Below are 23,509 nucleotides of genomic sequence, written 5' to 3'. Positions count from 1 at the left end.
ATAACCTTAAAGGCTTGACAATTTTTAGTGTTTTCTGGTAAGTTATTATATACTGTTTTATATCTTTACTATTAGGCTGAGATTGTACAAAAAACACATTTGGAAATTCTGGGTTTTATGTGTAACAATATATTTGAATAAACTTGATATTTTATTGAAAAGAAAAAACTGGACATTAGAGGTGCATGCTTGTAACCAATCCCTGGATCCCTGGGGCTCACTGGCCAGGCAACCCAGCTTACCTGGTGAGTGAGCTCTAAACCATCGAGAGACCCTGTCTCCAAACACAAGATAGATAGAGCTAAGGAGTGACACCTGATATTGGCCTTTGACTTCTTCACAGATGTGAACACACAGTAATTATTTAGAACAAATGCCTGGTTGAAATCCCCGCTTCTATAAATATAATCTTCCTTATGTAGCTATTTAAGTGGGTTTGTTTTTGTGTTAATACACGCTTTCACGCCTTTCAGGACACCTAGATCCCACTGTACACATGCCCACGCCAGTGTTTCTCTTGCAGCAGAGAGCAATGACGGCTACCACATCATCCTGAAGTGTGGACTCTGAGCAGCCGCCACCTGCACCTGTCCCCACCCCATGGACCCCTGGCTGTAGAAGTCACACCAATGCCAGCTGCTGTTTCACCTAAGGAGCTCAGACTAGGAGGGGCTCTGCCCAGACCAGGAAAGCTAACGACAGCCGTGGACACCAAGTCTGCCATGCAGAAAGCCAGTGGCTGCCTTCTTTCTTCTCTTGGCTTTCAAAAGTCCCTCGTTCTGTTTCCCAGGCAGACAGTGGGGGCATACATCTCTTACACTGTAGGTGGCGGCTCCTCAGTTGATGCTTCCCCTGTTCCGCACCTCCTTCTTGGGCCACTGGCTTCATGGCTAGCTCTGCCAACCAGGGACACCTTGCACAGCTCCCCTACCCTAATGCCGACGTCCCTTCCAGGTGACCCTGGTGGTGACCTCTCTCCTGTTCTTGGATGAATTACTAGGACTGGGGCTATTTATTTTGTGCCTTCCAACTCTTTCTCGGTTGCCTTGTTTCTAAAGATTTGCTCCAGTCAAACCTAGCAGCCTGTGCACGTTTCTGCCTTGACATGGTAGATTCCACAGTGCACCTGTGTGACCTCTCATGGGCACTGTGTTCAGTTCATTTTCTGTGCTATAATAAGGTACCCTGGCAAAGGCAACTAAACCAGCCAGGGCTTGTTTGGGATTTTAGAGTGTTAAAGTCATAGATTCCATACACGAAGGATGCAGAGGGGAGAGAGAATTGTATGTGAAAAAGAAGTAGTACAATGTTACAGGCCCTCAGTGCCCACCCCCAGTGTCATACGTCCTCAGACAACACCCCCAGCTGGGACCACGTGTTCAAATACACGAGCCGATGATGTATTTCACACCACACCTTTTGCCCCATGTGACCTCTCCCAGATGCTAATTAGGGCGGCAACTGCTTAGGAGGAGATAGCACAGAACTTGCTCACCAGCAAAGCGGGATGAGAACAAAATGATTCTTCTTGGGGTACTACAGTGTAGAATACCGAAGAGATGTGGATTGCATTGGATCCAGTGACCTTGACCATCAGTTTAGAACTCTGGCTTGGAGCGTGGCTCCTAGCAAGTATGCAATACTGGGTACTATCCCAGTACTGCAGCAGGAGGGATTTGTGGAATTTCTTTTTCTTTTTTTTTTTTTTTAGGTTTTTCAAGACAGGGTTTCTCTATTTAACAGTTCTAGTGGAACTAGCTCTTGTAGATCAGGCTGGCCTTGAACACCTGCCTCTGCCTCCCAGTGTTGGGATTAAAGGCTTGTGCCACCACTGCCTGATGGAAGTCCCTTGAGACAGCCTTGGTGGGTCAGATCTCCTAGGGGAGGTGTCTTCTCTGCATTGTTCTAACTTAAGAGTGTCTTAATTTTCCCAATTGTAGGTGTCTATTTAGGGTACTGTCTTGTTGCTATGCTTAAGTCACCTTTTAAAAAATACTGATTTTTATTGAGCTCTACATTTTTCATTGCTTCTCTTCCTTCCTCTCCCTTCCCTTTCTACCCTTTCTCTTGGTCCCCATGCTCCCAGTTTACCCAGGAGATCTTGTCTTCTACTTCCCATGTAGATTAGATCTATGTAAGTCTCTCTTAGTTTCCTCGTTGTCTAAATTCTCTGGGATTGTGGTTTGTAGGCTGGTTTTCTTTGCTTTATGTTTAAAAACCACCTATGAGTGAGTACATGTGATAATTGTCTTTCTGGGTCTTGGTTACCTCACTCAATATGATGTTTTATAGCTCCATCCATTTGTCTGCAAAATTCAAAATGTCATTATTCTTTTCTTCTGTGTAGTACTCCATTGTATAAATGTACCACATTTTCCTTATCCATTCTTCGGTCAAGAGGCATTTAGGTTGTTTCTGGGTTCTGGCTATGACAAACAAGGTTGAGCACATGCCCTTGTGGCACAATTGAGCATCCTTTGGGTATATACACAAAAGTGGTATTACTGGGTCTTGAGGAAGGTTGTTTCCTAATTTTCTGAGAAATTGCCAAACTGACATCCAAGAGGCTGTACTAGCTTGTACTCCCACCAGCAATGCAGGAGTGTTCCCTTCACCCCACAGCCTCTCCAGCATAAGTGTTTTTGATCTTGGCTGTTTTTACAGGTGTAAGATGGAATCTTTGATTTGCATTTCTCTCATGTAAGTCACCTTTCTTAACCATGGGACGTCTGAGGACTGGTAGCTGTGGTAGACTGAGGACTCCTTCCTAATCCACGTTCCCCAAAACATGGTGAGCCCTCTGACCACCAGAGCTCTTGTGGGATACACGTCTAGGCTCAAAGGTCACCAGGTTTTGGCAAACATAGTTTTATAGGCAGAGGAACTGTTCTTACAGTGAGGCTGGGCTCTCTGCCTTTTGCGAGTGTGTGGGTGGGGCCAACAGCTTTATTGAGATGTTGGGAAAAGTACTTAGTTCCTACAATAACTTTGCCTCTTTGTGAGAAGCTGCCCCATGTTTCCCATATAACTGTACCTGTTTACCTTCCCACCAGCAATGGACGGGTTAAGTTTCTCTGCCTCCTCACCCTACGGAAGCTGTGCTTGCTCTCCCTCTCCGTCCCTCCCTTTCATGTAAGAGTTCAGTCTGGCCTCTAAGTCACCAAGCAGAAGAGGGTAATAGAACTTGTGACCCTTCTAACTGCACCTAATTTATTCAGCACTGGATGGGATCCAGGGCTTTGTGCTTGCTAAGCCACTAACTTGAGTCTAACCAACTAAGTCACTCTCCTTGAGTTGATCTTTTTGATACAATATCCTGCAGGTGTCTTGTATTTCTCGGATGGCTAATGACGTTCAACCAATCTCTTCACATGTGGATTGGTCATTATGTCTTTGAGGAAATGTCTGTTCAGGTCCTTTGCCCATTTTTAAATTGTGCTGTGTTTTCATTGAATTGTCCAAATTTTTGGGAAATTCTAGGTGAGGCCCTTTATCAGTTTTGTTCTATTCTGAAGGTTGTCTTCACCGTCTTAATGATGTTCCTTGAGGTGTACAAGCTTGTAACTTGGTTGGACTTGGTGGTATCCACCAACACTCCAATACTCAGAGGCTCCCAAGCCCAAGGCCAGCTCAGCCTACATAGTGAGACCCTGACTCAGAAACAATTATTATTATTATTTTAGTTTGTGATGACTGAGTTACCTACGTCTATTGTGCTTTTGATGTGGATGCTAAAAAACCATGACCTAATGGAAACTCAGGAAAATCAGTGTCTGTTTTCTTCTAAGAATTTTTGAAGTTTTAGTTGTTAGTATATTCTATTCTCTGTTTCATTTTAAATTGGTTTTATATATGTGGCGTGTGTGTGTGTGTGTGTGTGTGTGTGTGTGTGTGTTGGGGAGGGGTTCAGTTCCATCCTTTTGCTTGTGAGCATCTGCTTTTTTATCCCTAATTACTGAAAGACCTGGACTTTCCCATTGCCTGGTGCTTTTTCTGGAGGCCTGTTTCCTGGATCTCTCTGGGATGGTGTAGTCTCTGCTGCTCTCTTCCTGGGTCTCTCTGGGATGCTGTAGTCTCTGCTGCTCTCTTCCTTCCTCCTTCTCGTCTGCACCTGGGGCTCCTGCTCTTACAGTCACCTCACTGCCCTGTGTTCTCTCTGTCCTTGTCCGCAGGGCTGGGTGACACTCCTCTGTTCTACTACCTTTCCTGGTGCACGACCTACCCTCCCTAAGGCCACAGCCAGTCATTTCCATGTTTCCACGTTTTCATCAAGAGGCAACTAAGTCACTTAGAACAGTTAGCTCAGGGTCCAACACTGGAAGGAGCAGAACTAGATTTTGGGCCTCTGACTTTCAGCCCATCGAGGTATCTGTGGCCACTGTACCCAGGTGATAGTTCTACATGTGCCACGTGAACAGAGACTAAATTTTAACTCTGAGAAACGGGGGTGTTGACACCTTTCTTTCTAAGTTCCAGATCAGGCCTAAATGGAGAGCAAAAGTGGCAGATGGTGTGGGAAGTCCCAAGTCTTGTCCTGGGCTCTGTGTTAGTTATTTTTCTCACTGTTGTTGTCTGACTTAAAGCAGCGTAAAGCAGGAAGGGCTTGTTCTGGCTCACAGTCTGAGCCTGCAGCCCATCCTGGCAGGGAAGGCAGGCGGCAGGAGCCCTAGCCCAGGGAACTTCAGGGTGGGTCCTCCCACCTCAGTTAGCTAATCCAGAAAGCGCCTCACACACTTACCATGACCAAGAAGATGGTTTTCCCATGGGGAGGTTGCCTCTTCATGCTCTGGATGCCTGGCTTCTGATTTCCCCCAAACACAGAACTTGACTGCATAGTTTTTCTTGCTCTCGCTTAGTAAATTAAAAGGATAGAAATGAAAACCCTCACAGACATACCCAGAGGTCTGTTTCCATGGTGATATCAAATCCCACCAAGTTGACAAGATGAATCATTGTGGGGGTCTAGAGAAAAGTCAGGTGTTGTCCTAGTGACCTTTTACCCAGTCTGCCTGGAGCCCCTTGAGCAGAGCTATTAACTTAGAGAGATCCTTACCGGGAAAAAGCAGGAACCCACACGCTTGTCACCAGTTCCTAAGTCCAGCGTTGCTTCAGGGGCTGGCCCAAGTGACTGAAGTTCTGAAAATCATTAACATGTTAGTGTAAGAAATAGAAAGCCTCTTTAGCTGCTGTCAGTGGAAAGTTGAGGTTGGTGGGGGCATGAGGAATTGAATGTGGGCACTGTTCTAGGTACACTGGAGGGACAGGACCAAAAGTCAAGGGTCCCAGGCTGCATCATGAGTGACGGTCTCCCTTTATAAAAGGTGAACAGCATATCCCCTTGGTAGAGTGTTTTCCCTGGGCTTGAACCCCAGCTCTGCCCCCCAAATGAAATAAGCACTGACTTGGAGACCTCAGAACGTGGAAACAGCAGGTGAATCTGAGTGGGGTCAAGGCCTTAGCGTTGTTTCCCATTCATCAAAGTCAGGCGTAGGCAGGTGAGGCGACCTTGGCTTGTCCTGGGTGTGCACAGTAGCACTGGTGCTGTGGCTGCTCACCAAGCCCCAGGCCTTCCCCACCGACTGCGACTGCAGCTACATGAGTGTGTGCGCGTGCGGGCACACTCACATGTGCACCTCTGAACACGGGTGCTGCTGTCATCCAAGCTAGTCTATTTGGCCAGTATGGAAAGTTCTTACCCTTTTTCTCCTCCACTTTCCTTCTCTTTACCCCTTAAAGACAGGGCCACTAGGCCCGAGAACCAGTAAGATCTTGGGAAGTATCCTGGTTCCCTGTCAAAGCCAGTTCCCTTTACAAGCTCCCCAAATCCTACCAGTCTTAATGGAAGATTCTGCTGCGGTCCCCGCCAGCCAGGCACTCCTGTAAACCCATGGTAAAGCACTAACACACCCTGGCCTGCACCATCAGGCTGTTTTTCCTAAGGGCTAGAATGATGGGGTCTCTGCTCCTTTCCTTCCAGGAAGCACCCCCAGCTTTCTACATGTTCACAAGTCAGTCTGTTTCTGTCACCGATTGGATAATAGAGAACATTGTCTTCAAACCTAGTTTAGGAAATGATAGCCCTGTCATCAAAAATTATACTAAATTACTGTTGTTTGAATTGCTTATGTTAAATCATGCAGGACTGGGGTGTGGCTCATGGCAAGAGTACTTTCCAACTGTGATTAAGGCCTGGGTTCTATCCCCAGCAGCATACATCTGTGGAGAGCTGGGTGTAGTGGTGCAAACCTGTAATGCCTATCTCGTGGTGATGCTGGGACTGGAATATAGTACTGTAATTGGTTTGAGGCCAGTCTGGGCTATTTTAAAAAATAGAATTTTGTTTTCTCTTGTGCCAACATAATTTTACCTCTTGGGCTTTAAATACTGAAAATATTTACTCCCTAAACCCTCCTTCTTTATATTTGTTATGTTTTGTTTTGCAGTGATAGGGAGCAAGCTAGAACCCAGGGGCTCACACTTGAGGCAAGTGTTCTACCACTGAGCTAGTTCCTAGCTCCTGAGATTGAACCCAGAGAGTCTCAAACCTGCAAAGTAAACCCCCTGCTACTGACCTGCACACCTAGCCTCTCCCCTTTGGATTATTTAAAGACAGTCTCAGGTGTTAGGGACTTTCTTAAATAACAAATGCATTCTGTATAAACTTAGAAGTAGATGGTATATTCAGAGAAGTCTAGAATGCTCCTTGTCTTCTGTGTGTCTCATTCTGGAAAGTTCTGAACTTCACTTAGCTTCCACGGACTCTGCCCAATCCCTCCATGGGAGTACAGAGGTCTCTTCCTCAAATGCCCCCGGCTACCTGGAGCCCTGCTCAGCCTTTGTCATGGTTCCCTGGCCAGGGTTGGATAGAAGAAAGGACTTTTTGTGCAGTATTCACAAGCTGTAAGGGGTGGCGATGGTCTGAGCTGCTCACTAGAGCCCGTCCTGGAACAGGTAGGCAGATTTTAACTGGTGCCTTGACTAAAGCCCTGTTAGCGTAGCATCCCTGGAGCCTGCAGACGCCTCCCATGTGTGCTGGTCCCTCCTGCAGGGTTGTGAGTGCCGGGGCAGCTTCCTGCCTTCCTTGGACCCAGATTTCTTCTGGGTCTGTTCTCACAGGACAGTGTGTGTCCTCCAGCGATGCTTATCTTTATCTTTCAACTTTTTTTCCCCTTGGCTTTTCCACCTGTCTCTGCCTCCAGGTGTGCTACCACTGCCCACCGGCTCTCTGTTTTCTGCCGGCAACAGGCACTCAGAACCTCCCTCTCCTGTGTTCTACTTAGACAAACCTCATCGAGTTTGCCCAGGTTTCTAGCCAAGGAAACCATTGAAAAGTCAGGACAGACCCAGGTCATTACACTACAGCAGTTTGAGCATCCTGTTTCCCAGCTCTAGAATTCCGATGCTAGGACTCATGGGGCAGGTCACATTTAAAACATGGGTCCACTATAAACAGAATTACCCTTGGGCCGTGTGCACAGCGTATGCAGAAACACAAATGGGTTTTGTATTTAGATGTAAGTCCCATCCCCAAGATAAACACATTATGCATCAGTAGCTAAGACCCAAACCCACCCTGATCTTGGGGTTTGATCTGGAATGTACAGCCTGTAATGGCCTGAGCCAGGATGAGTGAGTGTCTGGCATCCAGTCCAGGTCCCATCCAGGCCCTGTCTGTTAGGTGTCCGGAGGCTTTGTCCTTGGGCTGGTAGTACTGCTGGAGAGAGCTTTATGGGGCTGGAGTACTAAAAACAAGCAAAGGGGGCTGTCTCATGCACTGACCCATCTTCTGCTGGGTATTTACTGTCTTCTTTTCTATCCATGCTTCACGTGATTCTCTCCTGAGGCATACCTTCTTCCTCCAGATGGGGTGATTATTTTCTAACGGTGGTGGGGAATTTTGGGGAGTGGTCCAGATCCGTCAAATGTGTGCGACAGGTCATGGGGAGGTGGCCATGGAAACCCAAGTTGTCATAATGCTATTGTTGTTTTTGTACCTGAAATAAAGCATATTTTGCACTTGTAAATGAGAAATCTGTATGTGGTCTCTGTGCTGGGTCAGAATGCAAATAAAACCATTTGTACTAAACCCCTGCGGCTGGGGTCTCAAGTTGCTTTGTTTACTGAACTGCAGCAAATGAATTCACTGTTGTGGAGTGTCTGGAGACACAGCTCGGTAGCATTGAGTACAGTCGTGCCTCCCCTATGCAGTGTTCTTTCCTTCTTGCAGAACTGAAAGTCAGTAGCTGTTAAACAGTAGCTCCCCACCCCTTAGTAGCTCCCACCTACTGCAGGCCTGAATCTAGGGGCTTCGTTTCAGTGAAATCCGGTATGTGTCTTGTATAGATGTATTGGGATCGCCTCCATCTTTAAAACTGATGCTCCATTGTGTGGTTGGACCATGTATGTGTCTGTTCACTCTAAATGGAAACTGGTGACCCCCACTCTTGGGTATAGTGAATAGCACTGCTCTGCATATGGGTGGGCATTCCTGCTTTTAATTCTTTTGGGTACAAATCCAGAAAAACCCAGAGTTGAATGTGTCAGGTCATGGAAGACCTGTGACATCCTGCTGCCCCTTTGTCGCTGTCACACATGGCTCTTACCCTCCCAGAGAGATGCGGAGCTTGCAGAGCTAGCTCGGGAAGGCCTGGTTGGTACACCATGACATATGTCCTCTGGTCTCCTTAAATCTTAAGCCGGGTGGTGGTGGCGCACGCCTTTAATCCCAGCACTTGGGAGGCAGAGGCAGGCAGATCTCTGTGAGTTCGAGACCAGCCTGGTCTACAAGAGCTAGTTCCAGGACAGGCTCCAAAACCACAGAGAAACCCTGCCTCGAAAAACCAAAAAAAAATTAAGCCTCCTGTTTCATTATAATTATGAATTTTAAATGAGGACTGCAAATTTCTGCTTCAGACCAATGCATGTAGATAAATTATACTTAACTCTGACACGTTTGACCTGGAGTTCCCAATATGACTACAGTTACTCTATAGAAAACTTAATTTTTAGGACTGGGGACATAGCTCAGCAATAAAGAGTTTGCCATTTTAATATGAGAACCTCATTTAAAAAAGTCAGAGGTAGTGTCTCACTCTTGTAATCCCAGCATTGAGGAAGTGGACACAGCAGATCCCTGGGGTGCTGGCAAGTTCAATCAGTGAGCTTCAAGTTCACTGAGAGACTTTCAATAAATTAGGGGAGCTGGATGTGGTGGCATATGCTTTTAACCACCCCAGCACTTGAGATAGGAAGCCAGAGGCAGGAGCATCTCTGAGTTTGAGCCAGGCTGATCTACATAACTAGGGAATCCAGGGCAGCAAGGGCTACATAGATACCCTTTCTCAAAAAAAAATCAAATAATTGATAGAATAGGACCCCCAGGATTGACTTCTGACCTTTACAAGTGTGTGTGCACACACGTGCACACATGAACATGTATGCATGTTCATATACACATAAGAGGGTGAAGGAGGAAGGGAAGGAAGAAAAGAAGAACAAGAACAATACCAACGCTGCGTACACTGGTTCTGCATGGCTGCATTCTGAGTCTGGTACTGAGGTCCATGGCACCTCTATTTAGACACCATAGTCAGCCCTTCTGTGCAAAAGGAGGCTGAGGCTGGGCATGTGGTCCCGTTGGTAGAATGCTTGCCTAGCGTGTTCAAAGCCCTGATCCTCAGCACTGCATGAACTGGACACGATAATACATGCCTGTAATCCCAGAACTTGAGATAAAGGCCAGAGGATCAGCCATTCCTGCTCATCTCAGCTACACAGAGAGTTCAAGGCCAACCTGGGTTACCTGAGACCCTGTTCAAGCAATGACAACAAAACCAAGGTAACTCTTCCTTGGGGAGCCCAGACCGATGCTCTGAGATGTGTCCTTTATTTCTGAGCACCCCTCTTCTGTGCCAGCCTTCTTGCTTAAAATCTATAGTAAGCCAGGTGTGGGGGTGCACACTTTTAATCCCGGCTCTTAAGAGACAGAGGCAGACAGATCTCTGTGATAGATTCTTATCTATATAGCAAATTTCAGGTCAGCCAAAGCTATATAGTGAAAGCCTGGCTCTAACAACAACAACAACAACAAAGTTAAAATAATAAGTTACAATTCTGCTTCATTAAAAGCAGTGGGGAGGAGGGGCCATCGGAGCAGAAGAGCCTTAGCTTGGAAGAAAGGGGATGGGGAGACGAAAGAGAAGAAAAGATGAACTGTGAACAGGATGCTCTTTAGGGGCTATTTCATAATTCGTTCATTCTCTTTTTCAACCGGTAGTTCTCCTGAGCTCACAATGTGGAGTACCAGACACTACAGTAGCTAGCTAGCTGCTGGAGACATGAGCTGAGAGAGGGAGACTGTCTCCTACTTCCAGAATTTTCCAAGGCCCCTACTTGTGTGGCAAACTCAAACACCCAGTGTCACCTTTAAGAAAAAAGTGTGTTGCTATTGAAAAGACAAAGTGAGCGTGCAGTTTCCAAAGCCCCAAGGAAGGGCAATGTTTATATACAAAACAGGAGGGCAGTCCGGGGTGGCCAGGGCTGGACACAAAGAGGCCCACGGTCAGGCAGGGCTGAGGAGGATGGGCGCCAGGCTCCTGTGTGGCACAGCTGTGGCCCTGTGGTGGGAATTCCGACTGACTGCGCACCTGCAGAGGCGTGTTATGGAGGCTGGTAGCATGTAGACACAGCCTTCCAACCCCTCACTAGGAAAACAGCTCAGAGCTGCTGGTCTAATCTCTGTGACTCCTGCTGCTACTGGGGCAACTGAGACCCACTGAAAAGAGGCAAAGAGCTCAGGTGCCCACACCATAGGTCTGTAGGTTGAGCCACATTCTCCTTGTAGCCCGGGCTGGCCTTGAACTTCATTTGCAGTTAAGGGTGATCTTGAACTTCTGTTCCTCCTCCTCCACTTCCTGAGGGCTGTGATTATAGGAATGCATACTAAACCCAGTTTATGTAATGCTGGGGTCGGACCCAGGGCCATGTGCATGCTAGGCATACCAGCCGAGCTACATTCTCAGCCTGGACCCTGTTTTTCTCTATACCATACACAATGCTTGCCTCCTGGCACTGACCAGTGCTCCAACCCTCTAGACACCAACTGGGTGTCCTACGAATTCTCAGTTCATGTGGCGGGAGAGTAGAGCCTGGAAGAGCATCATCAAGATTAACATGATGCCAGTTAGTAGGAAAACAGGAAGCTCTTCCCCAGCTGGGCTTCATACAGCAAGCACGTGGGAGAAAGGCCTGCAGTAGCAAAGGAGGAAGTTGTGGGTGCTATGTAAGTGACCACAGAAAGGTCCTGGGTCTCTTGGCCCAGCACGCTTTCTTTAAGGGCACTTGTCTGTTTGTTTGTTTGCTATGTGGGTGTACACACACACATGCTACCTTATGTATGAGAAAGTTGGAGGAAAACTTGCGGTGGCAGTTGTCTCCTTCCGGGAATCAAACTCAGGTCTTCAAACTTGACAGCAAGCATCTTTATCTGCTGAGCCATGCTGCTGGCCCCTGGACCAGCACTTTGGAGTGTCTGCCTTCTCCCAGCTCATTAGCCTGCCTTCCTTTTCATAATAACCTGTCTCTATTCTGTTTCTATGTCTAATCATGTGTCTCTGGTTGAGTCCTTTGTCCGGGGACACAAGAGCCTGGAAATTTTCCCACTCGTTGTGAGACCTGAGTTAGTGCGCCAGAGAGGGAAGACAAGGTAAGGGCTGCCGGACTCCAGATGCCAGGCTCAAATGAGGCTCCAGATTACCCACAATGCGAAAGCGAGAAGGCCTCATGTCCCCTCTTCAAGTTCAATACCTCTCTGTTGCCTCATAAACTAAGATCACCAGCCAGTGATTTGTTCGTTCTATTTATTTAAAACAGTTTTGCTTTGTTACAGTGTGTGTGTATGTATGTGTGTGTCTGTGTCTGTGTGTATGTGTGTCTGTGTGTGTTGTGTGTCTGTGTGTATGTATGTATGTGTGTATGTATGCATGTATATGTGTCTCTGTGTGTCTGTGTGTGTATGTGTGTGCCTGTGAGTATATGTGTGTGTCTGTGTGTATGTATGCACGTATATGTGTATCTGTGTGTGTGTGTCCATGTTTGTATATGTGTGTCTGTGAGTGTATGTGTGTGTCTGTGTGTGTCAGAGGATAAGTTGGAGGAATCAGCTCTAGCCCTCCATCTTACCATCCCAGGGATTGAACTCAAGCCATCAGACTTGACAGTTGACACCTTTAGCCACTGAGCCATCACCTGCCTCTGTTTGTTCTATATTAAAATAATGAGACTAATGTGATAAAGGACACAGGTTGTCACATGAAAAGGCCCCTGAAATGTATCAGCTGAGTGTAAAGTCCAAGAGCTTCCCACCCTGGGAGGATGGAGTGTCACCTTTTGGCACATGGACAAGCTCACCAGCGTGGGAATTCTCTGAGCCTCCCTCTTTAGGGACTTGAGGGGAGGTGCTAAGGGTAGAATCCCGGACCTTGACTGTTTGGTAAGCTCTACCACCGAGGCCCAGCCCGCTTTATACGGGGGTCTTCATATTGGCACCGCCACATTGTCACGGTCTCTCCTCTCCTAGAGGATGGGGTGGGGCTGAAAATCGCCAGTTCCAAATTGTGACTGGACATCCTTGTGATCAAAATATGGGCCGTCTGGGAGGCCTCCATGAATCATCTTATTGTAGCAAAAGATGCTTCTGTCACATCAGAAATAGCATGGGTCTTATTTTCCAAAACTGTACTTATTGCTGGTCATGGCAACACCTTTAAATCCCAGCACTCAGGAGGCAGAGGCAGATCTGAGTTGGAGGCCAGCCTGGTCTACATAGAGAATTCCAAGCCTGCCAGGACCACATAGTGAGATTCTGCTTTAAAAAAAAAAAGTATTTGAAGTTACCGAATTATCATTGTTATTGTTGTTGCATATGTGGGATTGCGTGTCCCTGTGTGTGTGCCGACACCAGAGGAGATTGCCAGGTGTCCCACGGCCCACAAAGTGGGTATCTGTGGAGTCATGGTGATGCCATGGGCAAGGTGCACTACACCGAAGTCATAAGGGAGGCTTTCTCTGGGAGGGAGGAGTCATTGGAGGGGCTGAAGTGTGGCAGAAACACAAAGGCGTCTATTTCTGGGGTGGGTGACGACTGGGTGGCTTTGTGCTAAGTAACCGAGCTGTGCCCCTGTTTTGTACTTTTCTGCATGGGAATTCCATCTCACAATGGGGAGCCTGGCAGAAGAGGAGGGGACACGCAATGAATGAATCGAGCCTTCCTGCTGTAGGACCAGCCCTCGGGCTGTATCCAGTGGACTGTAGTTCCTGGGACATAGGGTAATTCTGACCTCTCATCACCTTCCTGGTGGAGGTGTGAGTGGGCTGCCAGGCACCTCCCACAGGGCCACACCCATCTCTGCCTCAAGCTCTGCAGTCACTCCAGGCCAAGGTTGTTGGAGTTTTTCCATTGTCCCTTCCTGTGGGTACTGAGAGCTCTGAAGCTGGGCCCTCACGTGAGTGCACACAGAGATAGCTCTTTATTGTCCTATCACATTTCATTCACCTGCTTTCTGTGTGTGTGTGTGTGTGTGTGTGTGTGTGTGTGTGTGTGTGCGCAGGAGTGTGTTGTCCACACCCACGTTTGATGTAACCCTCTCTCTGCTTCACAGGTTCAGGTTCAGCAGAACCCTTAACACACCTCACTCCTGACCTCAACCTGGTCCAGGTAGGTCCAGACACACCCTTAGATTTCGTGACCCCATAAGGAATCCCTGGATTAGAGACTTTCTTGGTCACCTGATCCCGGGAGCTCCTGCACCTACCAAAAGTCTGTCTATCCATCATCTTCAGTAAAAACAATCCCAGGAACCCAGATGTGCTGACTTAAGACTGTAATCACAGCTCTGAGGCAGGAGGATCATGAGTTTGCAAGCTAACCTGGGCCACACAGTGGCATGTGCATGTGTGTTCATGTGTGTCTACATATGTGTGTGCAGGTGTGCACACCCATGCGTGCACATGTGGATGCCAAGCAGAGGCTGACAATGGTGTCTTCCTCTTCTGTTTTCCACATTTTTTTTTTTTGAGAAAGGGTCTCTCGCTGAACCTCAAGCTATTTCAGCTTTGTCAGTCACTGAGCCCCAGAGAGCCTCCCGACTTCATCTCCCCAGCACTGGGCGTATACCTGTGCTGCCTGGCATTTCTGGGTGCTTGGGATCTGGACCCAGGTCCTCAGGCTTGTGCACCAAATACTTTTACTCTCTGAGTCATCTCCCCAGCCCCCACTTCCCATGAGGCTTTTCTTTCTGAGAACTTCTGTTCACAGTGTGAATGGCTTCCAGCAATCTCATAGACCAATAAAGGGCTCTCCATCCTTGACAAAGCAATCCTGCTGCCATCTCTCATGCTCTGTCAATCCCCTGAGTCTGTTTCACAGTGACATAGAGAGCGGTGTCTGTCATTGTCCCCATGGATTGGGGTTAGGATGCCAGCCCATGGGATGTGGGCCTTCTTTCTTACCCTGCTATGTGCAGCTACCTGGACCAGAGCCCAGATGAGAAGATGCTCACTAAAGACAGGAGTGACCAAGCTGGGGAGATGGCTCAGTATGATTGTTTATTGTGTAAAAACCGTGTTCAGTCCCTAGAGGGCCTGTGTACAAGCCTAGGTGCTACTGTGAACACAGGCCTGTAACTCAAGGGCTGGGGCGGGGGGAGGGCAGAGTCAAGGGGACAGCTGGGCATTTCCAGCTTCTGACCTGGCTCTAGGTCTGGCAAGAGACACTATCTCACAGGAGCAAGCTAGAGAGTGATACAGGAGGACACTTGTCCTGCTCCTCCGGGCTCCACGGATGTGCACCCTTGGGTGAGCCACGTGCATTTGTGTTCATGCAGGCCTCTGCCACCAACACACACCCAGAATGTCCAGGCTGGGCCTCCCCTCGTGTCTCACACTTGCCACGACTCTGGCTGACACTGATCCCCCACCCCTGTCCCTCCCCTGGCTGCCTGGCTCGAGTCTCAGAGGGACCCTGGGCTCTCCCAGAAACTGGTTCCAACTCACAGGGGCTGGTTGTTTTCAGTCAGGCGAGAGAAAAGGCACGGTCTCAAGGTTCAAGAGAGTAGGCCTTAAGTGTGGCTCTAAGGGACTCCCCTAGCCTGTGGCTCAATGTCATTTTTCTCTTTTCCCTGTCCACCTCTGGGTGCCAGGCACCATCAAACATCCTTAACTGTTGAGCTGTCTCTGCAGTCCCATTTTCTTACATCTGTGTGCGTGCACCTGTGTGTATATGCGTAGGTACGCTCACGTGCCTCTGTGTCCACAGGGACTCCCAGGTGGGGATCACGGGCGTCCTTGGGCCCTGTGTCCACAGGGACTCACAGGTGGGGATCACGAGTGTCCTTGGGCCCTGTGTCCACAGGGACTCCCAGGTGGGGATCACGAGTGTCCTTGGGCCCTGTGTCCACAGGGACTCCCAGGTGGGGATCACGAGTATCTTTTGGCCCTGTGTCCAGGATCCTACACAAAGCCAGGTTCCAAATTGAGCTGACAATCGCAGTCAACAAGGACCCTGGGTCCCCAGGTGGAGAATTGAGTCACTTGGTCCAGTGAGAACAGAATGTCCTCAAGCAGAGAACAGGGAGTGGAGGGCAGAAAAGAACATAAAATCAAGTCAGGGATGGCATCTGGCAGGTGCCAGGTCTGTTTTGTAACCGCCAGGTGAGTCACCAGTCTCTCAGGGCCGTCATCCTGCATCTGTCACATCACCTACCTACGGCTCGTTTTGTTCAAGCCACATCGTTCTCTCCCGTTCCTATTCACAGTGATAATGGTGGATCCAGGTTACTCAGGACTGCATTTAAATCCTCCTGGGCGGGCTGCTGTGTGAGCTTGGACGAGGACCCCTTTGAGTCCCAGTGTGGTGGGAACTCAGGGTGGGATGACAGGGGGCTTGTTTGGAGCAGCCTCAGACAAGCCTGTGTCTGTCAGGCTGGCCCCCAGGTGTCCCAGGGGGCAAGATGTCTACTTTCCTATTTGACACAGATCCCATCACATGCAAACGAGTCATTTGAGCTGTGGCCTGGGGCTGGCTTACCTGGATATTCTCTCTCTCTCTCTCTCTCTCTCTCTCTCTCTCTCTCTCTCTCTCTCTCTCTCTCTCTTTGTGTGTGTGTGTGCAAGTGCATGTGAATGCCTTTCTTTGCATTTGTGTGTGGAGACCACAGGATACCCCTGCTATTGCTCCCCAGGTGCTATCCACTCTACCTTTTTTACGTTTTTGTTTTGTTTTTGATACTCACTTGGCTGCTCAATGAACTGCCTCTGCCTCCCCAGCATGGGAGTTAAGTGCGCACCATCATGTGAGCTTTTTTTTTTTTTTTTTATCCTTTTCTTTTTTAATGTGGGTTCTCGGGATTGAGTAGAGAGAGGGCCACATGCTTGCCAGATAAGCACTTTATTCACTGAGCCAGCTCCTCGGCTGAGACATTCTCGCCAGGCATCAAACCACTTGGAAGGGACCCCTGCCTCTGGTGTAACAACTGTCACCCAAAGTTTCATTGAGCTAAACCATATGCCTAGGGCATGACAGCCTTGGGAAGCGCCACGTCTCCTGCAAGGTTGGAGTTGATGGGCGGGACAAAGTGAGCTCAGCAGTGCTGGGAGATGCCTGCACCCCTGAGGCTCCAGAGGAGAGAGGTGGAGCAGCAGCAGCCAGAGTATGCCTGTGGGCTGAGGAAGGAGGTCACAGCTGAAGCCACAGTGCAGGCCAGGCACTGCCCGGGGAATGGGAGCAAGCAGATGAGACGGGGAGGGGGCACGACACAGCCTTACCCCTGAACCCTGCCTGCCTCCCCTAGCTGCTCCAGTTGCAGTTCAAAGGTGATGTTCTGGGACCAAACCATGACCCTGGCCTACTGCCGCCACCATAGGCCTTGGTGCCAGCTACATTGTCTCTGAAAAACAAACAGCCTTTGCGGCCTTGGAGTCTTGAGGTTGTCAGCATCTTCACAGGTTAGCACAGGGAGGAGAAGGCTGGGGCTCGGTAGAGGCAGGTGCTCCTGGGCTGGGTTCTGCAGCCAGCCTGATGCCTCAGGCCAACTGACTGAGCCTCCGGGGCCCTTGGCTAACTCCTCTGTGAAATGGGGCTGTATTGGTCCAGCAGTGATGCTGTATTAGGTTAAATGGGCTCAGCCCTGGCCATCACAAGGATTGAAGAAGCTGGCTCCTTGACTGCCCAGAGTTTGGCTGTAGACATGGATGGCTGAGACTGGGTTCCAAGGTTGGTGCTTCTCCTCTAGACATGCTGCTTCTTGTAGTTAAGGTTTTGGGGGATGCTGAAATGAGTGGTGTTGTCTACCTTAGTTCCCCACTGCTGGGACTAAGCACTGTCTAAGATCCCCTTAGCTGAGACTCGGCCACCTTCCTGCCAGAGGATGAATGCTTGTATGTTTGGACCTTGAATGATGACTAAGTGGAGGTTTAAAGATGTGGCTTCTGGCTCCTGCCTGAGACAGCTCTGCAGGGTCATCTCCAACTCTCTGCCCCACCCTAGGAGATGCCACTCAGCAGCCACTCCTCTGTTCCCTTTACTCTCCCTGCCCTGCACATCAGCCCTAGAGTGTTCTTCAATCTTCTGAGTTAGTTTCCTACCCAGCCATCTGAACCCCAGGATGTTGTAATAAGGCTCCTTGTTCATTTCCTAGCTGCCCAGACTCCCAAAATAATCACACAGAAACTTTATTATTTAAATCACTGCTTGACCCATTAGCTCTAGCTTCTTATTGGCTAACTCTTTTTTTTTTTTTTTCGGATTTTTTGAGACAGGGTTTCTCTGTAGCTTTTGGTTCCTGTCTTGGAACTAGCTCTTGTAGACCAGGCTGGCCTCAAACTCACAGAGATCTGCCTGCCTCTGCCTCCCGAGTGCTGGGATTAAAGGTGTGCGCCACCACCGCCCAGCGTTGGCTAACTCTTATATATTAATTTAACCCATCTCCACTAATATGTGTATCACCACATGGCAGTGGCTTACTTACTAGGTTAAGTTGCAGCATCTGTCTCCAGCAGGGCTACATGGCTTCTCTCTGACTCTGCCCTTCTTTCTCCCAGCATTCAGTTTAGTTTTCCCCACCTAGCTCTGTTCTACCCTATCAGGACAAGCCAGTTTCTTCATTGCTATGGTATTCACTCATACAGAGGAGAATCCCACATCACCTCCACTTTTCTGTTTAAATAAAAAGGTTTTAACTTTAACTTAGTAATATTATATCTACCAAGACAGGTATCAAGAAAGAAGTATAGTTATAATATTTATATTTACTTTATCTTTTACCAAATTAACAAAAACTATATCTACTTTCTACCTATTCTTTAACACCATCAAAGACTCCAGAAGGATATATTACCTAAATGCCATATTTTGAAGATCTCCGAAATATTTGAAGATGATCTATCTAACTGAAATATATTTCTATATATCTAGAAAACCTAACTAACATGACTACAAGTTTGACTATTATAGATGAGTCTCTATTTACCTATATTTTTAAAATATACATTACATTTTTAAATGAGCTATACAGTCACAATACCTTAATCAAGAGCAGAAATTGACCTTAAATTTGTATCAATAAAGCAAGATCCGTACCAATGCAAATCTCTTTAGCATATCCTCCTTTAAATATAAACAAACATTTTAAAACAATATTTGGGAATATGGGTGTAGTTCTCTCCATACTGCTTCCTGATTTTTGTCTGGTGAAGTCGTTTTTGGGGGTGTTCACAGTGATCTCTTAGGGGGTCTTGGTGTATCAACCACATTAGTCTGGAATTAATTCACAGGTTCTCATCTTTCGTGGAAACGAAAGAAGAACCTCTTTTTCAAAGCCTTACACTCAAATTCTGAAGTCAAGATACCTTTAAAGTATATATGTTGGTTACTTTGCTCCTTCAAAAAATTCAAAGAAAACACAATAATATATATAATCCAGATTCTCTGTTCATATTTCATCTTTATGTGGCTTGTTTTTACTCTATAACTTTTTAATATTTATTTTATCATCTTTACTCCTTTAATATATGACTCTACTCTGTCTCTTTAAAGACTTTGTTTTATTTTTTTAAACCATTTACTTCTTTTCTAACTCTCTATATTCTTTTTCTTTTCTCTTCCAAGCCTACTACATTTATTCAACACTGTGACTCACTTAGAGGTCTTTTTATTCGGGTTTTGTCTTTATTGCATATCTGTAATTATATGACCAGAAGCACTTCTTATAATGCTAAGCCCTTCTCATGAACTTAAGCAGTGCCATTGCTAGGGGAAATACAGCACTGCCTGCTTTGCCCCACCCAGTCCATCATGGAGGAGCGGAGCTGTTTGCTGCTTCCAAGAGCCATGTACATTGCCCCATTTTTAGGCACACAGTGGGTCTATGTTGCCGTTAAGCAAGTTGTAGCACTCTGCTCACAAAATCCCATTTAAATGCTCCTTAGCTGGACCTCCCAAAAGACCCAGAGCTGTTTGTGCTGGCGAACCAGGAAGCTGCCACTTAAAAAAAAAAAAAAAAAGAAATCACACAGTTTTTACTGTATCTCTCTTAAAGTAGCTGTGGCACCCCTGCTTGCCACGAGCCCATCTAGAAAAAAAATTTGTGCCTACCAAAAGCCATAATTAACTCTGTTCTTTTATGTCTAGAATTCTTTTTTAAGCTTTCTCAGGTTTTACATGGATTTTAGTTGGCCACATGGACACCAATTTGTGTATTGCCACATAACAGTGTCTTACCGGGTAATGTTCCAGCATCTGTCTCCAGCAGGACTACATGGCTTCTCTCTGGCTCCACCTTTCTTTCTCCCAGCATTCAGTTTAGTTTTCCCTGCCTAGCTCTCTCTTCTACCCTATCAGGCCAAGCCAGTTTCTTTATTAACCAACGGTATTCACAGCATACAGAGGGGAATCCCACATCACCAGAAGCCCACAGATCCTGCTAACCTAAGTCCTGCTGGATGGCATCAGAGCATTCCTGTAGCCTTGGAGAGTAGGGCCAGGTGGGAGCAGTGCACCCACAAGCCTTTGGGCATCAGGGTAGTGCTGGCTCATTCTCCCCAGAGTTCCAGATGTCTGAAGCAGAGTCCCATTCCTGGACTCTGTCATGCTGTTGCCAGATGGTACTTTCTTTAACATGTAGTTCCTGGCTCCCATTGGTGGAATCAAGGCATGAGAGACTAGACTGACCCAGAATAAAGGGGAAGGGAGTCTGGGGCTTGGGTTAGGGAAGCACACTTCAGCAGTTCTGGGCAGGAACCACAAGCACTGTAGAGTTAGTGTGCACCAAGCTAATGATAGGAAACAGATGTCTTAAAAAAAAAAAAGTCTGTGTGTGTATGTATGTGGAGGCCAGAGAACAAACTCACCCATTAGGTTAGAGCAGTTGGCAGTAAGCTCAGGGATCTGTCTGTTTCTACATCCAAGGGTTCTGGTGTTAGACAGGTCCTCCTGTGTGTAAGGCTGAATCTATCTATATCTATATCTATCTATCTATCTATCTATCTATCTATCTATCTATCTATCTATCTATCTATCATCTTTCCAGCCCTGGGAGCTGCTCTTTAAAATTCTTCTGCCTTTGCTAATGTCTGCTCTCCATGATTTCAGTTATGTGGGCTTCTTGCTGTCATTTCTTGAACCCCTGTAAGGGCAAAGTATAGGGTCTGAGTTCAGATTTGACCCCAGACTGGGACTTCATACAGATTGGAACAGCTTAGGGGTAGCTGCAGACTAAGGTTATAGTTGGATTCAGCGCTGGGGAGATTCCTCCATCAGTGAAATGTTTGCCTTACAGGGTCCGGGAACTGAGTTCTATCTCTGGGACCCATGTAAAATAGCTGGGTGTGGTGGATGTACTGTAATCACAGTGCTAGGGAGCTGGACACAGGAGAACCCCCAGATCTCCATGACTGGCCAGCCTACTCAGTGAACCTCAGGCTAGAGAGAGACCTTCTCTCAAGGGAGAGATAGATGGCATCTGGGCAGCCAAACCCAAGACACACACATGTGTACATGCAACTGCGCATTCAAGGAACCTGCACACATGCATACTCATGCCCAAAGGTTCAACTAGTCAAGGTCAGAGGTCAGGGCTGCAGGTGCAGCTTGGAGCTTGGGTCATGTCCATACATCTTATGGGACGAGAGCATTGAGTTAAGGAGGATTTCAAGTCCTAAAGGGCCTGAGTGCCCAGCACAGAGCAGCTCAGGGGCCTTTTTATTGCACCAGTCAACTGGTCAGGGGGAGCCCTGCTGCATCTCAGAATTTACTATACACCGGCTGGTCTACCTGGGAGGTGGTGCTGGCTTCTTGCAGACAATGCCATGGTCTCTCCTTTGCTGGGTGTTCTTCCTCCTTTGGGCTCCGAGAGGGCTCTGCAAAAAATGCTGACTACATGAGTAAGGCCAGTGTCTCTGGGGCAAACTCCCTTCCTCTCGGGGGCCTTGCAATTCAATTTCATCTTATTATTTAAAGTTTTTATTGACTATGAACAACTAATGCAAATTCAGGAGCTTTCTCCACTTTCGCGTATTCTCTGTTTATGAGTCTATTCTCTCAGTGTCCACCCACCCAGAAGCAGCTCATTTGTTTTAGCTCTACAGTGTTCTGAGACTTTGCTGAGCCCCCAGGGACTGAGGGAGACCTGTGGCCTATCATCAGAGAGCCCCGCCTGTAGGTGGGATGAGAACACGAGCAGATGATGGGCCCAATAAGACAGTAAACCCTAGAGTTCCAAGGGACCTGCAGGAGACACCCCACTTGGCCTGGGGATTTTTTTTTTAATCTAGGAAGGTTCCTAGTATAATTTAAATACAAAATGCCTCCCAGAGACTTCTATGTTTAGACACTGGATCCTGGCTGGTAGGGCTATGTGGGACCTTTGTGAGGTGGAGCCTTGTGGGAGGATGCAAGGCCTTATGGATTATGGTCATGTTCTATTTCCTTAAGTTGTCAGATATTTGGTCCCTGTGTGGGGAGAAAAAAAAAACCACATTTCCCTAAAGGTGAAGTCTGAGGCTTGCAAGAGAAATAGGTGACCATTTGGCAGAGAAGATGTGAGCATCTTTGTGGACAGGAGCACAGTGCACCACAACTCATGGTGACATGGTGTGGCACAACCTCTGGGCATTGGTTATTATTCTTATTTGTATTATATTAAATTATACTATACCATTACATTATATTGTATTATTATATATTATGTATTCTCAAATATTCATTTTCTCATTATATATTATATACTATACCATTACATTATATTGTATTAATATATATTATGTATTGTCAAATATTCATTTTCTCATTATATTGTGACAAAATACTTGGCAAGAAGCAGTTTAAGGCAGGAAGGGTGTGCTTGGCTCACAGTAGAGGAGATACAGTCCATGACACGGGGAGGGCATGGCAGCAAGAGTCTGGCTGGTCACATTGCATTCACAGTCGGGAACCAGAGGGAACAGGAAGTGGAGCCTGGCTATCAGATCTCAAGGCTCACCCCCTTTTCACCAGCGTGATCAAGAACCTTCCCATTCAGGGCCACCATCTGGGCACCAAGTGTTCTAACATTCAAGATTATTGGGGACATTACACATTCAAACCAGAACAAGAGGAAGGTGGCAGGCAAGGAAGGGCTGTAGGGCGGGCCAGAGATCACGCCGTTTTTTGCCACTGATGGCCTTGGAAGGACTCTGACCACAGGGCTGGTTTGGGGTGGGCTTTAGTTTGCAAGTACCGTACCAAGACTCTCAGCGGTTGGCGAGCTCAGCTCTCAGCATTCCAGTAAGGAGGGGTAGGAGGCAGGAGAAATGTGGTCCTGACTCTGAAGTCCCACAGAGACCTGAGGCTTGTAGGTGCTGGAAGGCGGGGGGGGGGGGGGGGGGGGGGGGGGGGGGGGGGGGGGGGCGGGGAGGGGATGGATAGAGAGAGACCTCTCTGGGGAGATGCTTGTGGAACCTGACAAGGGATTGTAACTGAGTCAGGAATCCACACGGGTCAACAGCTCTCAGGGGGTTGTGTCAGGTGACCTGCAGCTTCAGCCAGAGGGCGTAACAGCCTGACCACAGACACCAGGCCTCATTCGTGCCAGCATTTTGACCTTCGGAGCAGCCAGAGGTGAAAGGCAGTTCCCATTGGTGGTCCTGTGGGTCCTGGTGTCAGCCAGGGCTAGAATCTGGCTCTGCAGAGTGTGGGTTCAGGTTTCTCCAGGCTGAGGACTTGTTGCTCATCCATGTGGACTGGCAGATGCCACAGAGGGGGAAACTGAGGAAGAGGACAGGAGGGGGCAGAGTGTTGGAGAAGTACCAGGGCCGTGTTGCTGGGTTCTGTGGCTTCTCCCCCTTTCTGAAAAGAGGGAACATGTTGCTCAAGCATGCCCTCGAGCGGGAAACCTGAGGCTTGTTGATCTTGAATGCTTGCCGGAATCTTGGCCCCAGATCTGGGCTTGAGACCCAGGGTATACATCATTTAGCCTGT

At 47.7% G+C, this 23,509-nt stretch overlaps 1 protein-coding gene across 2 annotated transcripts in view; it reads left to right on the top strand.

The window, feature by feature from the left end:
• Positions 1-8,063, top strand: part of Tfcp2l1 (transcription factor CP2 like 1) — a 57,371-nt gene extending 49,308 nt beyond the window's left edge. The window contains exon 15 of one of the 2 annotated variants that reach the window (XM_050129377.1): positions 524-8,063. In XM_050129377.1, the coding sequence (XP_049985334.1) occupies positions 524-570 (47 nt within the window). In that variant the 3' untranslated portion in view covers positions 571-8,063. Of the gene's footprint in view, positions 1-473 lie in introns of both variants that reach the window. The other variant, XM_050129376.1, reaches the window with a different exon arrangement.
• The last annotated feature ends 15,446 nt before the right edge of the window (positions 8,064-23,509 follow it).

This window comes from Alexandromys fortis, unplaced genomic scaffold (assembly GCF_014885135.2).
Source record: "Alexandromys fortis isolate MF-2015 unplaced genomic scaffold, M_Fortis_MF-2015_v1.1 scaffold_236, whole genome shotgun sequence".
NCBI lineage: Eukaryota > Metazoa > Chordata > Mammalia > Rodentia > Cricetidae > Alexandromys > Alexandromys fortis.
The sequence above is the reverse complement of the archived record's forward strand: the minus strand, read 5'-3'. Positions and strand labels throughout refer to the sequence as shown.